Source organism: Aspergillus oryzae, chromosome 6 (assembly GCF_000184455.2).
Source record: "Aspergillus oryzae RIB40 DNA, chromosome 6".
Taxonomy (NCBI): Eukaryota; Fungi; Ascomycota; class Eurotiomycetes; order Eurotiales; family Aspergillaceae; genus Aspergillus; species Aspergillus oryzae.
In genome coordinates, this window is record NC_036440.1 from 479784 (window position 1) to 500512 (window position 20729).

A 20729-nucleotide genomic window follows, 5' to 3' on the forward strand; every position below is an offset into this window, starting at 1 on the left:
CAGTCGGGGTCGGGCATTACTTTAGTCCCGCTTATGTCAGAAATTCATGCATAACCCTGCACCCCGCGGATGTTAATTCCACGGGGTAGATTCCAACTTTTGGTATTGATATTCTCCTCGACTATGCTATAGGATCCCCTGAAATAATCAAAAGCAAAAGATAGAAATAATACACAGCCCATTCCTGTGAGTCATTGTAAATTACCTGCAAATATTTATACACAAAAATTGCTTTCCTTCATAATCCCAAGAACTTAATGTCCCAGTAAAGCTTTTTAGTCCTCGGTGAGGTCACCGTATTCCCACATACCGCGTCTCTCCTGCTTTGCCTCTTCCTCCTGGCTACGCAGGTGTGACAGTGTCTCCGCGGCAGAACGTTCCCAAGCCTTCAGCTTTCTGGGCACCATGGCAAGACCCTCCCGGACGAGGTCAGCATTGATGCTGTGGTCCAGGTTCTTAGACTCCGTGGGATCCATCAGCGTAACGTGCAGAGTTCCCTCGGGAGAAACGTAGTCAACGTTGGCGACAAGCTCCCGGTTGTAGAGCTGCTCTTCCAGGAAGTCCGCAGCATCCTGCAGATAGTCACCCGAGCCAGGGAGCTGAACCATGGAGAGAGCAGCTTCCACAGCCTGAGCACGGAGTTTCTGCACGGAGAACTGAGGCTGGCTCAAGGGCCTGAGACGAGACCAGGGAAGAACCTCGGAATTACCGAAGTCGATGTAGAGAACCTCGGCCTGCTGTTTCTCACGGTCATTGCGACGCACCTTGGCGCGATACCATTCATTGTCCTCCGTGAACTTGGCGGCAACGAAATCACCGGCCTTAGGAGGGCCAGGCAATGGTGTGTCGTTAGCCTTGTTCAGATGGAATGAGCGGAATGCATTCATCAATTCTGTGAGCGCAGAGGTGCCAGTGCCAATCTGCTGGATCTTCAGGCGGCCGTTGGTGGGGTCAACGTAGGTGACCATCACGTCACGGTAATCCTTGCGGCGCTGGGAAGCCTCATCAGCGCCGGTGGTATCAGCGGTCTCCTCTTCTTCCTCCTCAACATCCTTGCTAGGATCCCAGTCATGCCAGAGCCCCTTGCGAGCTTCCTTGGCCTTCTGTTCCGCTGCGAAGTATTCGGTGGCATGTCCGGACTGCTCCGCAGAGTAGGCATGAACAGTAGCAAAACCTTCCTCGAGAAGGACCTTGGCGAAGTTCTCCTTGTTAACGTAAAGGGTGCCGATGAAACCACCAACCTTGTCGATTGTCTCGACGTCGATTTCAACATCACGCTGCATGCAACGCCTGTTTGCTAGGTCATGTGCTTCCTGTCCGAATGGTTCGGACTGTTCGTTGGGGTTACGGGCCGATCGAGGCGCACGAATACCCGACAGGACGAGGGTCAGCTTGGCGTTCTCACGAGGCACAAGAACTGTGAAGCGAGAGCCCGACTTGACAAAGTCCACGATAGCCGGCACGCGCTTTTGCCGCTGGAGGATGGAAACCTCCATCTTGGCCTTCTGGACGCTCTCAGAGTAGTCCTGGTACTGCTTCGCCTTGGGTGGCTTTGGGGACCACATTCCCTTACCGTCCTTCTGAGCATCAGCCTCAGCGATCAGCAAAGAATCATAGTCGGGGGAGCGGTCGTCATCATCCTGACGGTGGCGGATCACAGAAGCGTAGCCGGCCTCGACAAGAGCCAGAGCAATGTTGGTATTTCCGTAGATGACCGTGGCAACGTCCCTTTCTTCGTATCCCTCGGTAGCAGGCTTCTTGCCGTTGATGGTAACCTTGACATGCTTTCCGATGAGCCTCTTACGGACAAACTCCTTAGCATCGGCAGCGAAGGGTGCCTGCTTGGGGTCAGAAGGCTTAGGCTGGCGAACACTGCTCAAGCTGATCTTCTTTTCTTGGCCAGCCTTGTTCCTAAGGAACAAAGTATCGGCATTCAGCACACGACTAACAATGTAGTCCTCGGCGGCCCCGCCAGCAGGACCCTTTGCGACAAGACCAGTAAACAGACCCTTCCGAGCATCCTTGGCGGCCTTCTCCGCACGGCGGAAACTAGCCATATCAGCACCGAGGAGGGGAGCGTGCAGATCGTGGCAACGGGCCAGGCCCTCTTCCAAAAGGAACTTAGCGATGTTACCATTAGGATGGAGAACGGTTGCGATCAATTGACCCTGTGGCGTGACACCCAGCAGGGACACTTGGACCTTACGCTGCTGCAACCGGGACTCGACAAACTGGTGTGCATCATCTCCGAACGGCTCAGCAGGTTGCTCCTTGCCCTCGGCGTTCACCCGGCGGGCAGCTGGCGCCCGGACACCGGCGACTGCAACCACAACCTGCAGGTGCTCCTGGGGAGTAAGAAGCAGGCGAAGGACCAGCCTGTCTCCATTCAAGACTCTCTCGACGATAGCCTCCAGGGGCTTGTTTTTATATTCCTCGACGAGGGCCTTGCCATCGGAAAGTTCATAGGTAGTCTCCGTGTGGCCTTTCTCCGCTCCGGCCCAGACACCTTTATCCTCGGACTGAGCGTGTTCCTCCAAAGCGCGCAAACGCTGTAGCAATGCAGCGGTCTCTTCGGACTCGTCGGCGCGTTTACCGGCCTCCTCGCGGACGCGGACCCATCCTTCCTGGACGCTAATGTCGGGCAACAAAACTTCGAAAGTGGGGAGTTTGATTGTACCGTAGTCGCGTTTGGCACCAGTAGGGATGGTATATAAGACGTTGAATTGGACGACCTTTCCTACGAGCAGCTCACGAAGGAATTCACGGGATTGGAAAGCATAGGACTGTACAGAACACGAGTAAGCGATATCTCCTAGAAAATCTTCCCGCAGATATTAATGTAATAAGGGGGGAAGAGGGCAAGAGAAATGATGTCCGTGAGTCTCGGCACTCGGAGATAGAGGCCACCTATCCTGACCCCAAACAAACGGAGGGGGCAGCAATTGGGGGAACACTACGAAGAAAATTCAGCTCACCTCATCGCCTTCCCTGCGCAACCTGGGCGCTGAGACATATGCCAAACTCAGGGTGCGTTCCTGTCCTGGGTTGGAAACATGCGACAGCACAACGGTGTCGCCTGACAGGACAGATTTCACGCGGGCTTCCAGAGGCATACTGGGAAGCGACCAATGATAAGACAAGATAAAAGATTGACAACACTGGGGAGGAACCAGTGTGGGAGACAATCAACCCTGTTTTGAAAACTGAAGGAAAGAATGGACTGGTAAATAGTAACAACAGTAATGGAATACAAAAGGATAGGTTTATTTATTAAGGGGGGAAGAAGTTTGGGGTACGCAAAGAGAGATGAAATGTGGTTGGAAGGGGAGCTTCCAGACTAGTCCCGACGGACACCTGACTTTCGCTGGTTTTTGTGGGGGGAAAAGAAAACAGTCTGGCCAAAGGGAGATTGAATTCATTTCAACCACTGAACACTAGTCCTATTCGAGTTGCTCTGGTGCATTGGAAAATCTACTGGTGCAAAGGATATGTGAATAAATAATATCGAATAAAATTCAACTCGTGTCATCATTCCTATACAATTTCTAGAATTGAATTCGCCAGGACCAGAGACCTCCTATCAGTCCTCCAGGAACCGCATAGAAGATCCGTCCAGATCAACTTTTGAGCATCACCAAGATACTTCCCAGTTTGCCTTACCGACTGTTCCAATTCTGACCCGGCACTTCACATCCTAGATTGACTAGAACTATGTGTTTAAGCAGCAATGCCAATGACACCTGCACAACCATTAATATATAATTCTGCGTTGGGTCTCGATAACTGAGCTAGCCACTTACCGCAAGCGGGGCGAGCACCAGCATTGCCAGTCTTCTTGGACTCCGGGTGTTCACTACGGCCAAGGTCGTCAGTACCGGCGTGGATGACGAGAGTACGCTACGATAGTTAGCCTTTTGCACTTGCTCAGTCGACATTCGAGATGGACTTACGCCAAGTACGCTCTCGGCACCGATCAGCTTAATAAGCTTGTCCTGCTTGGAGCCGACGGCGTTACCCTCAGCATCGGTCTTGAAGTTGCCCAAGTCACCGACGTGGCGGTTCTCATCCTCGGGAGCACCGTGCTCCTTGCCGAAGGGGTTGACTAGATGACAGTAGTCAGCCTTTGATACGCCTGTCTGAGAAAGGGCAGCCAGGAAGCCAGAAACATACAGTGAGGGCCAGCGGAGGTGCAGCCGTTGGTGTTGTCACCGAACTGGTGGACATGGAAGGCACGCTCAGCGTTGGCGTCGTGGCCGGTGATGTTCCAGGAGACAGTGGTAGGGGCGTTGGCGTCAGCCTGCTCGAAGGTGACGGTGCCGGAGATTTTGGAGTCTCCACGGAGAACAGCAACTAGAGCCGTCAGCCATGATTCTCATGTCGGAGCTAGCGGCACCAAAAAAAAAAAAAAGCTATCATTCCAAATCGGAAAGATTCCAGAAGACATGGGGTGGTTGATCAATCGAAACAATATTCTGAGCTCTTAAGCATAGCGTGAAGCTTGTCCACCACTCGATCAAGCCCACCAGTCTGGAACGGGTAAAACCATAACAGAGCGAGGTACCGTGACGAATGAGCACCCTGGGGTTTAGATCTAGATCTAAATCTGAAATCCCAAGCAGCAACTGGCATACGGCCCAGTGATAGGCTGGGAGGCTCACGCAAGGCGAGGGGGTTGCTTCACAAGGTGCTCAAATCTGCTCACTCAAGGTCCCCCGGCCACGGTCGATCGTGGATCCTTCCAACGCAGAGCCAATAATAGAGCAAACAGGACAGATAAAGATAGAGGTACCTACCAGCCTTGACCATTTTGACGGTTGGGGGTTAATTTAATTTCTTGAAAAATTCAAGTGAAGGGAAGATAGATTGATACACGGATGAAGATGGAAGGGAGAAAGAAGAGGAGAGGAGAGAGAGAAGGGGAAATGGAGGGATGAGGGGTAACTAATATGACGGGATTCCATCATGACTAGCTTTAAGCAGCAGTACTACTAATACAGTACTAACTCACTGAGTACACTGAGGGCCCCAGTCAAGAACGGATTCGATCAGCTTCCAGTTCTTCCCTCGCTGGTATTGATATTACAGCATACAGTAAGAAAAATCGGAGGGAAACCAAGGGCAACGCACCCCCACTTGGCGGGGTCTTTCGGGAATGACGTCCTGGTGGTGTATTTTTGCATGAAATGAAAATCCCACCCGCACGAGTCACTTCCCTCTTCCGGCGATTCCTAAGCATCGCCGGTCCAGATCGCAAGCCCTGGCGAAGCCATTCATTACCTCTGCTTTCTTCCCTGTACATTGATTGTAGTGACACGAAATACTACTAATAGCTGTGGCTCTACTTTGTTCCGGTGCCCCAACAAAGCCACCCACCCGTACGACCCCACCATGCAGGAAGATGTGCTACTAATGCAGACCAGCTGTGTCAAAGCCTCCAAGTCCGAGGAAGCTACGGTTCATGCAGATTGTCCAATTGCAACTGTCACTTATTAGGTGAGTAGAACCGATGAAAGAATGTTCCTCAGCTTTAAAACCAAGTTCCTCCCGTGCTTGCCTCGGCTAGGCCCTGTATCGATTGTCTTCAAGCACGCAGTCGAGCTTGACAACTGCTCGTTCCCGCTTCCGGTCCGATAGCTCCAGATCGACACCAAGTCCCGTCTCCATCTTGTAGCTTGCCACTGGTTGCTTTCCTACAGCTGCATATTCAATTACAACCCTGATCAAGCAATGCTATAAGGCAGCCCGCAATATGTAGCCACATGTGGGGAAAAGAAAAAAAAAAGAAAGTGAAAGATAACTCATTCATGAATCGTATCTACTAAACCAATTTTGTAGGTCGCCAATTTTTACATGAGGACATTGCATGGACATAACTTTAATTAATGCAAGTGACAGTCTCCCTTTAGGCCTGGACCTTCTGCTTGAGGATGTCCTTCAGGGTCACGGCATCGGCCGCGAACTTGGAGATACCCTCACGCAGCTTCTCGACGGCCATGGCCTCCTCGTTGAACTCGAAGCGGAACAGAGCCTCGTCATTGATGTAGGTCTTCTTGGGGATGTCAAGGCCGGTAGCGCTGGCGGCGTCGAGCTTCTTGGGGACAGCGGCGGTAGAGTTGTAGAGATCCTCGAGGAGGTTGGGCTACACGCATCCCGTTAGTACTGTGACAAGTCATAGCCAATGGCGCTCAAAACTTACGGAGATGGTCAGGTAGTCACAGCCAGCAAGCTCGGTGATTTCACCAGTGTTACGGAAGGAAGCACCCATGACAATGGTGTTGTAGCCGTGCTTCTTGTAGTAGTTGAAAATGTTCTGGACGGACTTAACACCGGGGTCCTCCTGGGCAGTGTAGTCACGCTTGTGGGCAGCCTTGTACCAGTCAAGGATACGGCCAACGAAAGGAGAGATGAGGTAGGCACCGGCCTCGGCAGCAGCGATGGCCTGGACGGTGGAGAACATGAGGGTCAGGTTGCAGTTGATGCCGTGGTCACGCTGGAGGACCTGAGCGGCCTTGATACCCTCCCAGGTGGAGGCGATCTTAATCAGGACACGGTCCTTAGAGATACCGTTCTCCTCGTAGAGCTATATGTAATGTTAACTGCACGCTCGCCAGACCTATATTAATCTGATTATATCATACCTTGATGATGTGGAGGGCCTTGTCGATGGAAGCCTGGGTGTCGAAAGAGAGGCGAGCATCAACCTCAGTGGAGACCTTTCCGGGGATGATCTCGAGGATCTTCTTGCCGAACTCAACCAGGAGACGGTCAAGGGTGGCGTCGACCTTCTCGTCGACGTTGCTGCCCTATTTATACTGTTAGACGAGTACTCCAATATGGAAAATAAAATGCAGAAAGCTCAAGGATGACGTACGTGCTGCTTGCCGTACTCGACAGCGGCGTCGATAAGGGCGGCGTACTCGGGCTTCTTGGAAGCGGCCAGGATCAAAGAGGGGTTGGTGGTGGCATCCTGGGGCTTGTACTTGCCGATGGCTACAGTCCAATTAGTTTCTGATCAGATGGATATGGAAAGACACGGAAGGAAGACATACTGGCAAAGTCACCTAGAAGGATCAATTGTTAACATGGATTGAGTCCGTACCATCATGGGACGAGTTCCAGTGGCCGAGATACTTACCAGAGTCGCAGACAACGACCTAAGCGCGATAGTTAGCAACAGAGTTTCGAGGCAACACGGATGTCACCAGGGGTAAATGAATGCTTACAGTGCCGGTGGCCTTGAGCTGTTCAAGAGAAGAAGACATTGTGAAAGCCGGAATGGTATCACGAACGAAGGGGTATATTCAGAAGAAGATGGGGAAGATTGGAAAAGAAAAGTATGAAGAAGGAAGAATCGATGTCAAGGAAGAAATGCCGGAGTAGAAATAAAACGGGTGGACGTGGCGATCGCAGAAAGACGCAGAAGCACCGGAGGGGGAGCAAACCAGTGGTTTTCTTACTATGGGAAGTGGGATGGTGGGGCAACTATGACGCTATGCCTGGTCGGAACTCAGTCTGAGGTCGCTCATGGCCTCAGGCAGTCCATCCGTACTGTCATTCGTTGTATAATACCATACATACATACATATATCCATACAGCGAACTACACAGATATCAAAATCTCCCCTTCCTCTACAAACCCTCCATTCCATTCGACCTCCCCATTAAACAAGTAAAACCAGCTTGTGGTTTCTATACTTGATGGTCGCATCAACCCTTCCGACCCATCAATGCGGCTATTGTAACCCCCTTAACGACCCCTTGAGCAGAAGCCGGTTCAATCGGCGCAGTGTGCTCCGGCAACGCATGGCTGTCGGAGTATAGCGGTCCACCTGGTATCCCACCAAAGGAAACCCCGCTCAATGGTCCGTACCTTTCACCGAAGACACTACGGAGGAGTAGTTCCGTCCCTAGTGACTCCATAATATCAACAGTCAGGATTTGGTGAGCAGCTGACAAAGGTTCAATTCCCGTGGTGTCCAGACCCTGACGGAAATATTAATTGTTATCAATCGCGGTTAATACTGAACAAGGAAGGACAAAGCGCTACAGATTTATCCGGCGATCGTAGCATAAATTGACCCTTCCCCAGAGTATCACAAAATTATTACTCGACAATATTTGCATGGGAAAGGAGTCCACATTCCATGTTCAAACAATGGCCCGTACTTAATGCTTCCTAGGCATCCGTCTCGTTCCCATGCTCCATCCAGAGCTGTACTACAGTGGGATTTCAAAGCACACAGAGCACCCACCACAACCACGCATGCCATATAGAAACGGGATAGACGGTTGTGATAGCCACTAAGCCAGCAAAGACCAATGCAGAGCTTAGATACCTTATCCTCGACTCATCAGCTAGCCACCCGTCTGCATGACTTGATATATATATACCCTAATACGCAAGTTTATTGGATGGTCCCCGCATCCAAAAATTGGCCAGGGGTAAAAAGTTACAATTCTCAAGCACATCACAAGATCTATGTATAACCTTTGCATGAGCCTAGACCAGGCCAGTCTGGGGTAAGGTGTGGTCCGTCCCCTTGTGGCAATCTCTGCTATCAAAGTGGAGTCGGCCGGAATAGGATAGATGTGTGTATGTGTAGTCCTCGCCCACTGAGTAGACAGATGAAGTAAGAAAGAGAGAGAGAGAGAGAGAGAGGGTAAGCCTACTATCGAATTACAGTTGCAAAACCATGATGGACGATATGTCATCTTTAGGTGTTGGCTTTTCATTACCTAGAGCGTAGAAGATACCAAAGACCCCTCCGTCCCACCGGAACTTTTCGCTTTCCCTTTTGGGATAATTTAACCGCCGCCATCTATATTTTTGTGAACCAGTATATATCATTCATCATTTCCCACGCCACAAATATATAAAGTTGCAAAGAAAGGAAAAGAATAGAGAGAGGCTAAAAGACGTAACCCGGAAAGCAAGGAGGCAACGTGAAATGAAAAGGGGTAGGATGTAAAAAGATAGAGGGACCGTAGAGAGCTACTCCAAGGTTGACTTTATACGGGTCTTGTGGATGATAGTGTAATCGAGCATTGAATATATCACATCCTTCTAACGACGCTGAACACAGCTCCATTCATACTATATATTGGGTGAGCTTCTGTCAACATGCACTGGACCTAACCGCACTTACCACTTTCCCCGCTTCATCCCCCGTATAGACCACATGTGGAAGCGTAAGAATACAGCTGATACCGGAGGAAATATTGGCACCATTGTCACGACTGCTATCAGTATGATGAAGTTGCCGAATCAATTCAAACTCAAAGCGTCCATTGTGAACGATTTTACTCCATATCTGGAACATGGTTAACCTCTAGCTGAAAACGGATAGGCCACTAAAGGATGGTTCAAAGGGGGGCACATACATTGACGACGCCTCGTCTGTGACCAGTGAAGAGAAGTTCTCGCTCCTGCCACTCGTTGTTTACACCCTCGTAGAAGACACAGGACATCACCTGATCATCCTCTGACTCGCACACAGCCTGGTCTAGCAATAGTGCTCCATTGAGTGTGTAGAGGCTGATACGACTTCCGCGACAGACTGCGATCTCTCCTGTCACATCGTTGATTCTCGCACACTAGGATAGATCAGCAATTGAGGGTCAAGTAGTCCGATATGCGAGTCATAGCTTACATCTACATGTCCTTTGGCTGGAAGTTCTCGAACGAAGGTTTGGCGATTGAGATCCCAAAGCATGATTTGGCCATCAGTAGACGCAGAGAGAAGAACACTAAATGACCGCGAGACTGCTAATACAGTTACAGGCGAGCGATGTCCGAAGAGTGATCCTGCAGGTTGTAGATCTACAGACTTTGCTGTAGAGGTAAATGTCCATGTCGAGACGGTACAGTCTGTTCCTGAGGTAACTAGCGTACGAGAATCCGCAAATATTGCAGCTGATAGCTGACCAATATGAAGATGTTCGAAGTGTCCGAGAAGCTGTAATCTTCAGTATTTCATCCAAAAAAAAAAAAAAAAAGAAAAGAAAAGAAAAAGTGACTTCAACACTTACCTTTCGACTGTCCGCGGAATAGAATCTCACGCTACCATCAAAGAAGCCCCATTCCATATACTTGTCATAAGCCGGTGGAATATTTAACCTGAGAGCTGCAGCACACAACAAGCGGTCCTGCTTCATTGAAAGCGAAGATACCCGTTCGCCAATGTCTGTGGTCTCTTATTAGCAAGCACAATAAAAAAAAATAAAAGACAAAAGATAAAAATGAAACCAAAGGGTTTTAATGGGGAGGGAGTCTAGTTGGTCAAAAACATACCTAGCAATGAGAGCGGTTGCTGTGTAAGTGACTCAGCGAGACGATCCAGCCGTGGGACCTTGTACCGTACGTCCTCTCTCTGTGAGTGAGGGCGATTGAAGATCTGGTGTGGTGTCTGCCCAAAATTATGGATGATACCAATTGTGGCCAGTCGTTCCACAGGGTCATCGATAGCATCAACATCTTTCGCCCCTTGGTATGACAGGTGGTGAAAAACATTGACCGCTTCAATGGCGGCCTCGCCTTTCTGTTTACAGCCGAATACTAGGTCAATCCAATGGTGCAGATTCTGAGTCACATAAGGACTTTCCAAAGCTTCCCGGTGTTTTTGGATGAAGATTTTTGGATCGCCCTTGGCCCATGGCGGCAATTCCACAGAATCAATCGCGGTAGTCATGTTCTGTAGAACTCCGAAATCATATTTGTTAGAATTGACGAGGAACTCTGGAAGGTAGAAAAATTCAGGTATCAGCTCTCTGACGTCCGACATATTCCCGCGCGAAGCGGATTCCCAAGCCTTTCCAATAGAGTAGAAAAGACGGTCAGCATGATCGAATGTTCCACCTTGAAGTAAGAGGTATGACTTCACAAACGGCTGAAGACGGATCAAATACGAGCTGACAATCATTGCTGAAGAGTAGTGGGTTCCGTAATGAAATGGGGGAGAATCGCCCGCCCCCATCTCTGCGAAAGCTTTGTATCGTTCCCTGAACTCGCCCTCTCGCTCAGGGGTTTGGCAACCCATAGGCTTTGATAAGTCACGGAAGGTTTTTGGGTTAGTCAAATCCAGCTCTTCGCTTGTATAATCAGCAAGCACCCAAGGGAAAACAGGGTACTGGGTCAGATCGTTGAATGTCCTTCCAGCGAGGGTGTTGATAAGCATGAGATAATGAAAGTTAGAAATTTCACCCTTCACCCACTTCCGTGTTGCAGGATGTGCTGGTGAATGACCAAAGACACTGGCAAATCTTGACCCGAGAGACTGAGGTGCATCTTCGGGGCTTCTGAGGGTCTCGAATCTCCAGACATCTTCTGGTCGCGAGTGGCAAACGCTCCCTGTCACTTGAGGCGCCTTAGTTGCGAGTTGGCTACAAAGGTTATCCCGAGCGGGCGATGAGATGAGGGTCAACAAATAGCTAGTTCCGTCGGTAAAGAATATTTCGAGGGCCACATCGCGAAATAGGAACCGCCTCTTGGAGACGCTGATCAGGTCCGACCACTTCCAACTTCTAGTCTCATGCTCCTGTGATTTACGTTCATTGGATTCCCGGCCAGTAATCATGCGAACATAAGGATCTCGTTCCTCTGTAGGGGCTTGCCAGACATTGACAATCTCGCCATCTGACCTCTGGAAAAAATTATCTAGAATGTAGATGTGGTCTTTTCCAAGGATCAAAAGGCCTTCACATGCCTCCAACCCAACAATACGAGACATATTGCATACGCTATCAACTTGGTCACCGCGGTGCAGGCTTCTCATGACCTTTCTGTTCTTGTCTTCATAGTCTTCAAGATCAGCCTTCGGGTCATCAATCATCTCGAAGCTTTCTTCAAATACGCTCCTACTGTCAGGACCGATACCCTGAGAATTACCCTCTGAGTGGTCGGCAGCCATGGCGGTAGGAGTCAGACCTAGAGAGTCACCGTTTGGAGATGTGACATTCGTGTCTAGCCTCATCACCGGAGGCTCTGAAGCCTTTCGTTTCGGTTGGTAATCTTGACGATCCCTTGAATCATCCGGCACAGTACGTAGTCGCATACGGCTTCGCCCCTCGGTTTGGTCAAGACGCCACCTTCGCTCCTTCTGTTCAGCAAAAACACCTCCATACCGTCGCAAGTCCATATTTAGATGTGCTAGTGCCGCCCACATAAATGTGGAGCTATCCTGTTGATCCTGTAGTGCTCTTTGATATTTCAGAAATTCCGAGGCTGATATGTTCGATACCCAATGAGGGAATGTAGCCTCGTGCTTACGTATCATTTCGTCACTGAGCTTTTCCACCTGACCCCACTGTTTCAGTTTTTCTTGACGCCTAGATAATCGAGTGCGAGCTGACGACTCTAGATTCGTATTTTCTTCTTGGACAAAAGTCTCCCAGGCCTTTGATAATATCCCGAAGAACAAGGCGTTCAAATCGTCCGCCTGGTCGTCAACCCATTGCAAAAATGCAATATCCTCCATGCCAACAAGAGCCTCAAACCCACCGGAAAGACGTTGCTGTAAGGGTTCTGTTGCTTGGCTAAGGATGGCGGACATTTCGGTCGGCTTTTGTACTAGCATAATTCTAAAAAGACCTGCCGCCGCCAGGCGCACATTTTCATTCTTGTCGATCAATTTCGTATAGAGAAGATAGCAAAGCAACTGCAGATGATCGGACTGAGTTTCCCCAGAAAGCAGGACTACTTGCCAATATGATAGCCGTTTCAAGAATGAAAGTGCCTCTGTACCATCGACTTCTGATAGCCCGAATAAAACCACACGGAAGACTGTGGAACGAATTGTCGCTATCGCCTGACTGCAAAGCCGTATACTTTTTAGACGCGAGACCTCAGGTCGCTGCAGATATTCCAAAACTGTTCCTGCGAATTCAAGAGTAGCTGTGGCACCGTCAACAAACCAACCTTCGTAGACTGCTTCTCCTAAATGCGTTGCGAAGCGCCCCAAGTTAGTTAGCACGCGTGGTTCGGACAATAGCTCGACCCTTGAGAATATGGCATCCTGGAGCGTAGAAAGAAGGCTACGCAACACCCAAGAGTTGAAGTACGCCTGGTGCTCGGGGAATCCCGGAGGCGTTTTAAGGTAGAGTCCGAGACCAGAGAATTCCTTCCTTTCCAGCAACTGTTCTGAAAACACGGAAAGCGCTAGATTCAGAATAGCAGTTATTAGAGGATGGTTGGTCGTGCCTTTGCTGTCGATTTTGACGTGAGAGAAAGCACAACGTATGCGAAGAGAGGATGGTATATGCTTTCCTCGATCAGAGGTGACTAAAATGAAAGATGAACCACGTCTTAAAGGTCCACCACTGTCATCTTGGCTCCCAGGCTGTTCAACAGTCGTTGTTTGTAGTTCAGATGTCCTTCGTGATCGTGGCCGATGCACCAAACTGTGATCATCAAACGCTAGACCACCCGTACGAGACTGAGAGCTCATTTCAACATTCGGACTCACGGAATCGGAGCCAATAACAACGGGGAAAAGGATAGAAACTAAGCTTTGGACGTATTCAGGACGTGCTGCAAATTCGCGGTAGCTTTGTGACTTTATCTGCGCTACAGCAAAAAAATCAACAATGGCGGTTAAAAGCGACAGCTGTGCATCCGTAGTACCGGCAGGTGCGGAAGATGACATAGACGACTTGGCAAGGTGAGCGAGGCGATCCTGTAGAGCATCATGGTTCTGCTCATTCACCAAGGAGACCTCCTCGGCGAATACTGTTTGCTTCAGCCCAGACTGCAACATGTCGGAGATGACTGGGAGCATCTCAGGATAGACAACTTGGGCCTCGCCGTTGAGGCAGAAAAGCTCGGAAAGAGAAAGCTGATCGAATGTTTTATCAACGTTGGCCTTGCCAATATCAATACCAAATAGTATAGCAAAGCAGATAGGCCACATTATAGGGATGCTCCACCATTTCTTCAGACAATGTCGCATTATAATATAACCCCCAGTCTTATCATTGAACTTCTTGCTGTAGCTGCCCCCGTGGATTACTATTAAACGAGCCATGATTTTCGTTGCCAAAACGACAATCTCGGGTTCGTCCTCACACATGAGGTATAAAAGCCACTGCATAGTAGTTAACACTCGTTACATGGAGGGTGACATCTGCTCTACGAACCTTGTTTGTAACGGCTTTAGCGAACCTCTTGATTGGCCCAACATCATGCGCATTGCATAGAAGAGAGCAATACATCCTAAGCATCTCTATCGCTATCGTAGTGCTTGAAACGTACTTCTTATCGGGATTGGGCGTGGGCAGCCTTGCAGCAGCATTGAATCGGAGGCTCTTCTTTTTCTGTAACCTGCTTGGCTCCTTTGGCTTGTGGATACCATAGGTGATGAAGAGCGCTAGAAAACGGAGCAAGTCTGCGGACAGGCAGCCCTCCATCAACGATCCAAAGGCCGAAGTGAAAAGTCGCAGTCCCTCAATCGTAAATTCTTCTCCCTTAAGAGCCTCAAGCAGCTTTTTATTGACACCTGTTTTCCATTAGTATGGAAGTGTAAAACATGCGATGACCAATGGATTGCTAGGGGAGGCTTACGCATGCGGGCGAGGCGCTTTGCATTAAACCGACGAAACTTGCTTTCACTGGCAAATATGCAGTATTGGGAATAATACAACTCAATAAGAGGCATCTCGCCGTATCTCCACACCTCCAGGTCAACGAGCAGGACTCTGTATGCTAGCGGGTTCGTGATGATGGAGCGATTCGGTTGATCGAAATCATAGCCGACGAACTTGAGAGTCAAACGAAGCAATTCGAAAGCCAATGTAGATCGTTCTTCGTATGTGGAGCAGACGTTAGAGGTCTTCGAGCCCGTGGTGGCGGCTGTTACAGGCCATGCCAGCTTTTCGCGTAACAATGCCGCAAGGATTCCATAACCATTTTCCTTTTCCATTGCTTCGCTATTTCGCCAATTGTCCTGTACAGCCTCATACAGCGCTTCGACCGCCAAAAGTGTAGATTCGGCGCTTCTGGCCGCATGTACCAAGCTCAAATGAACAGCCGCACAGCCGCCGATACGCCAGCTCGCGTCATCCAAGGCCTGCGGTATCGCGACTACAGGGTCCCCCGTTAATATACCGATACCATGGGCCTGAGTTAAAGCATCATTGATAGCAGGGGTACTGCCATTGACCGCTACTGCATTTCCTCCAGACTTTGTTAGCTGATGCAAGTTCTTAGCCGCTTGTTTCGAAAGATACTTGACGAGTCGGGTTTCATCAATATTGTTACTATCATCGTCATCTAGAACGGATAGCGGAGAAACATTAACTGCTATGCACTCTTCACGAATAAGAGTGCTTGCCTTTCGCCGAATAGCAGTAACAATGTCCGATGACTCCTCTTTACCAGCATGCATATGCTCGTTACGTAAATTCAAAGCCGCAGAAGCTTTATACGTCTGAAAGGAACCTAAACAGTCTTGAAAGTTGCCGTAGTAACGTGGACCGAGATTGTAAAACACGGCAATCATGTCGTCACTATATGCTTCTTCAAGTAGAATTGCATTAGCTAGGGACCATCGAGAGGTAGAGATCCCCTTGCCAAGCCTCATTGCCAGATCTTGCGGAGTCCCGAAAAACGATTGAACTCTAGGCGGCCTATTAGGAGCGCTGGGAACCGGCATGCATGGATAATCAATCCGCAATTGTTCAACAAATTCGCCATCTATGAAGAGAGACGCCCGAGAATATGACGGTGGTCTGGGTTTTTTATGAACCACACAGATATGGTACCACCGTTTAGGCTCGAAGGCTATAGACTTGAATCGAACGCTAGGACGAGATCCCCTGATCGAGGTCTGCAATATAAAGTTGCGAGTATCCTTCTCAAGATACGCGAGCAAGAAGCAAGTTTGGCTAGCATCAAAGGCTCCAAAAATCGTCGTGTGAGTATTCTTGTCAAACTGGTCAAAGCGTGCCCAGACTGCTAACGTATAACCAGAAGAAGTTGCAGGTGGGAATGAGCGACCCATAGTTGATAACTCTAAAGAGCAATATCCATGCAATGATAAATCGAACTGTATCGAGGGAGGTTCCTTAGAACACTTCAAAACATCAACAAGGAACTGAAGAACCTTCGGACAATCATGGGCTTGTCGGTATAAAGCAGCCACATTATTCAAGTTACTTATCCCCAGAGTACAAAGCATTTTTGCCAATTCTTGATAGAGTTGTCTCTCGGGTGCCGGGCGCTCCTCATTGAACAAAAGCGGCAGAATCAGTGTTATAATGCCAGTGGAGTGCAACACCGTGATATTCCTCTGGGATTGTGCGGCGAGTTGGACTAGACATGCCGGCACGGCTAGTCTCTGGACTCTGTGCTCGTATATGGAGGCAGACGACTGGGTAAGCCATACTCGGACAAACGGGCCCAGGAGCTCTGGCACTTCGACTGTTTCTGATTTTCCTACGCATCGGTCCACTTCTTCTCTAATGCCATCCAAAGATAGCTCCTCGGCAGTTTGGAATTTAGTACTCAGAGTTGTGAATATACTGGCAACTGTCTCCTGGCAAAGGGCCGCTGCTAAGATCGCACCGTAAAATTGCTCCGTATCACCTTGGATGGAATCTACTTTCCTAGCCAGATTCGTGAAAGCTTCTTCCAATGTCACTTCTCCTCCCCCGGCGATCCGGTTCGCGAAATACCGTTTGTTCCCGACATGATCCCTCAAGCTCTCAGCCAGGACTGCCAATGCATCTTTGTACACGGACAGCAGATCCTTCCTCTCATCCTTGGATGACCCATGCGAATCATAACATTGTGAGACCTTCCGAAGAAGGTCTAACAGGGTCTGAAAACCATGTAGGTGTCGGAAGGCCTCCTTCGCCTCTATTGGATGCTCGTTATCGATGAATGTGTGACGAAGGCGAAGCAGACATTCGGTTGCAGTGGAGGCGACCTGGGACGTTACTATATCCTCCCCGCAGATAACTTTCAACTTGTCAAGGACAGGACTTAATTCGGGGGCAGCCGGCCGTTGGGTTGCTGAGGACGGGGACCGCGAGAGGGCGGAAGTGGACCGGCTCATTGCGCCGCTGAAGCTTATCCCCGACTACCTATTCGATGGCCAGAGACCATCAGACACCATGAGCCAGCACTTAGTGTAAGGATGAAGGCGGTCTGCATTGGTATGCGTTATGGTAGCTAGTCGTGAATGTAATCCACACAGTTTTCCAACATGGCACAGCCGTAGTGGGAGGGAGGGGAACGGAAGGGAGAGCTGACGAGTCAGACGATCAACAATTGCACTACTCTAGGAATAAGGACAAGGCCGATTGTGTCGAATTCAGCATCCGGGATGAGGGTTATCCTGGTCAAGGTCGGAGTTGTGAGTCGAGAGCAATAATTCCCTCTACACCCTCAGGATGGTTCCTGAATGTGATAGACGGTCTTATGCCAACGTCACTGGAGAGGCAGTGCCGTTAAGCGGGGGCACATCGGAGCATGGGTGCATTTTCCAGCTCTCAGACCTAGGGATTATCAGGTGACAAAAGCCTCCGACCGTCGGCGGTCCTTCATTGGTGGAGAGATAAGTATCGATAAGAGAGGTATGTCTTATCTCCCGCAAAGCCCGACCGCCTGTATTACCTGTATTGTACTGGGCGGTAATGCGTCTATGGTCTGCCACGGTTTCCGTACGATCGGCTTCTTGTCAAAAGTCAGGCGAACAACGGAAGATGGGCGTGCTCCCATGGCACGCGACTCGGGTTGCCCGGGAAGGTGGTTGGCGGTGGCGACCAGTCGTTAACGCCATTTACCTAACATGCCAACTCTTTTCGTCTCAGGAACCTAATAAGCAGTACCACTTTGAGGAGTCGGTTAGGTACTGTACCTGCAGTACCTTGATGGCAACAGGATTTTAGGACTTATTTCAAAAAGTACCGTAGGATATTACTGCCTATCGTTGGAGGATCACTTTCGGCTTTTGTTGAGAGGGATATCTCACCCTGATAGGGACATATATGTATGTTGAGTCCGTATAATGTACTACAACGGCGGTTAAACCGAACGAATCAACTAGGCAGTTACTCCAGAATGGGTACCTTGTCCATCGTTGACTCACCACTCGAGCTATCCTTGGAAGAGCTCTCAAACATACTTGCAGAATACAGGGTGCAGACTCCACTCATTCGCCTCATTTTTCGACACCATTGTGCCTTCGTCCCCCGATGGCGTCCACCCATGGAACCTGAGCGTTAATTCCTGGGTGGACTAATCACTCCGAAAGGTCCCTTTTTGGGGATCCATTACCCTCTTACCGCCATACCCCAGGTCTTGCGACCGCGCTAATCGGGAGCGATCGACGCGCGGCACCTCCTCAGTAAAGCTGTGTCATCATTGTAAATTACCGTATCCCGGTTGCATCATCCTCCGCTGCCCTTGCCTGCTTGGGGGATCGACCTATTAAGCCCAGCTATCTTACACCTGCTCCCATCCTCCTCTTCTCCAACTCCTCATCCATCCTTCCTCCTCCTTCTTCCTTTTAACCCCCCCAACTCAGCATCGTTCCATCCTCCCATCTTTCCTTTCTTTTTACCTTAAATCTCCATCTGTATTCTTTCCTCTTAGAACTCTCCTTTCCCCCTTCTGTACCTTGTGTTAGACGTCACTCTTGTTGCCCATCATGAGAGGCATCCTCGGCCTTTCCCTGCTGCCACTACTAGCAGCGGCCTCCCCCGTTGCTGTTGACTCCATCCACAACGGAGCGGCTCCCATTCTTTCGGCCTCAAATGCCAAAGAGGTTCCAGACTCTTACATTGTCGTCTTCAAGAAGCATGTTTCCGCTGAAACGGCTGCTGCTCATCACACCTGGGTGCAGGACATCCACGATTCGATGACTGGACGCATCGACCTGAAGAAGCGCTCTCTTTTTGGTTTCAGTGATGACCTTTACCTCGGTCTCAAGAACACCTTCGATATCGCCGGGTCCCTAGCGGGCTACTCCGGACATTTCCATGAGGATGTGATCGAGCAGGTCCGGAGACATCCTGATGTAGGTTCCCCCCTCGGCCCACCCGTTTTTGAAGAGCCCTTGGTCTAACTTGATTTTCAAGGTTGAATACATCGAGAAAGACACCGAAGTCCACACCATGGAGGAGACAACCGAGAAGAATGCTCCCTGGGGCTTGGCTCGTATCTCTCACCGTGACAGCCTCTCGTTCGGTACCTTTAACAAGTACCTGTATGCTTCGGAAGGCGGTGAGGGTGTCGATGCTTATACTATTGACACTGGTATCAACATTGAGCATGTCGATTTCGAGGATCGAGCACACTGGGGAAAGACCATCCCTAGCAATGATGAGGATGCGGATGGCAACGGACACGGAACTCACTGCTCCGGAACCATTGCTGGTAAGAAGTACGGTGTTGCCAAGAAGGCCAACATCTATGCCGTCAAGGTCTTGAGGTCCAGCGGTTCTGGCACTATGTCCGATGTCGTTCTGGGTGTCGAGTGGGCCGTCCAGTCCCACCTCAAGAAGGCTAAGGACGCCAAAGATGGCAAGGTCAAGGGTTTCAAGGGCAGCGTTGCCAACATGAGTCTTGGTGGTGGCAAGTCCAGGACCCTTGAGGCTGCTGTCAATGCTGGTGTTGAGGCTGGTCTTCACTTCGCCGTTGCTGCTGGTAACGACAATGCCGATGCCTGCAACTACTCCCCTGCTGCCGCTGAGAATGCCATCACTGTCGGTGCCTCGACCCTTCAGGATGAGCGTGCTTACTTCTCCAACTACGGAAAGTGCACTGACATCTTTGCCCCGGGTCTCAACATTCTTTCCACCTGGACTGGCAGCAAGCACGCTGTCAACACCATCTCTGGAACCTCTATGGCTTCTCCTCACATTGCTGGTCTGCTGGCCTACTTCGTTTCTCTGCAGCCTGCTCAGGACTCTGCTTTCGCTGTCGATGAGCTTACTCCTGCCAAGCTCAAGAAGGATATCATCTCCATCGCCACCCAGGGTGCCCTTACTGATATCCCATCTGACACCCCCAACGTAAGTTATATTATCCATTTTGGTATAATGAAACAGAAAGTGGCTAACTGTTTTATTCTAGCTTCTCGCCTGGAACGGCGGTGGTGCCGACAACTACACCCAGATTGTCGCCAAGGGTGGATACAAGGCCGGCAGTGACAACCTTAAGGACCGCTTTGACGGACTAGTCAACAAGGCCGAGAAGTTGCTCGCTGAGGAGCTTGGAGCTATTTACAGTGAGATCCAGGGTGCTGTTGTTGCATAGATGCAAGACAAGACTTGATTTAGAGTGACGTAACTAGTTTCGTTTATGGCAGGGTATGGGAATTGGCTAACCGAACACTGGCGCTGGTATTTGTTTTTGCTGCTGCTTTTTGGTAACACGGAGAAGCCGATGCATTGACTGCATTGGGTACATTATCCTGACATGGTTTACCTGGTCTTTCATTATTATTATAGCATACATGTCCACAACAATCTTTGACATCCTATCTAGAGATACATGTGCTTGCTTTTAACAGACTGCCAAATCAATTATGCGACTGTTCTGCACAGATAATCGTGGCTTGGTTTGAAGGCTGCCATAAAGTCTAACGCTGGCTACCAATTAGGTAGGAGTGTCCCCTTCCTGCCAGGTTGCTCCAGTCGTAGAAGTAGACTGATATATTGAAGATTGCCCATATACCATGGACGCTCGTCTTATTCTACATCATATATGTCACTCCTAGTGACCATATAGA

The 20729-nt window shown here is 49.7% G+C and overlaps 5 protein-coding genes across 5 annotated transcripts; 1 reads left to right on the forward strand and 4 right to left on the reverse strand.

Moving 5' to 3' along the window:
* Positions 1-275: 275 nt before the first annotated feature.
* On the reverse strand, positions 276-3113 carry AO090020000522 (putative transcription factor (Snd1/p100); the record flags this gene model as incomplete). Its single annotated transcript, XM_001824772.3, has 2 exons — positions 276-2783; positions 2976-3113. 2 exons carry the CDS (start codon positions 3111-3113, stop codon positions 276-278), a joined length of 2646 nt encoding a protein of 881 aa, XP_001824824.1.
* A 604-nt stretch (positions 3114-3717) lies between these two features.
* sod1 (superoxide dismutase SOD1) lies at positions 3718-4806 on the reverse strand (the record flags this gene model as incomplete). Its single annotated transcript, XM_001824771.3, has 5 exons — positions 3718-3740; positions 3801-3897; positions 3951-4102; positions 4171-4350; positions 4794-4806. The coding sequence occupies 5 exons, from the start codon at positions 4804-4806 to the stop codon at positions 3718-3720; spliced, it is 465 nt and encodes a 154-aa protein (XP_001824823.1).
* Positions 4807-5902: 1096 nt separating this feature from the next.
* AO090020000520 (sedoheptulose-7-phosphate:D-glyceraldehyde-3-phosphate transaldolase TAL1) lies at positions 5903-7262 on the reverse strand (the record flags this gene model as incomplete). The annotated part of the gene is made up of 6 exons (XM_023237960.1): positions 5903-6139; positions 6197-6580; positions 6639-6803; positions 6872-6990; positions 7100-7154; positions 7224-7262. The coding sequence occupies 6 exons, from the start codon at positions 7260-7262 to the stop codon at positions 5903-5905; spliced, it is 999 nt and encodes a 332-aa protein (XP_023092877.1).
* Positions 7263-9116: 1854 nt separating this feature from the next.
* Positions 9117-17048, reverse strand: AO090020000518 (Beige/BEACH domain protein; the record flags this gene model as incomplete). Its single annotated transcript, XM_023237961.1, has 7 exons — positions 9117-9311; positions 9382-9594; positions 9651-9956; positions 10030-10184; positions 10292-14078; positions 14131-14489; positions 14555-17048. The coding sequence occupies 7 exons, from the start codon at positions 17046-17048 to the stop codon at positions 9117-9119; spliced, it is 7509 nt and encodes a 2502-aa protein (XP_023092876.1).
* A 1596-nt stretch (positions 17049-18644) lies between these two features.
* On the forward strand, positions 18645-20254 carry AO090020000517 (S8 family peptidase; the record flags this gene model as incomplete). The annotated part of the gene is made up of 3 exons (XM_001824768.3): positions 18645-19013; positions 19075-20010; positions 20072-20254. The coding sequence occupies 3 exons, from the start codon at positions 18645-18647 to the stop codon at positions 20252-20254; spliced, it is 1488 nt and encodes a 495-aa protein (XP_001824820.1).
* Positions 20255-20729: the final 475 nt, after the last annotated feature.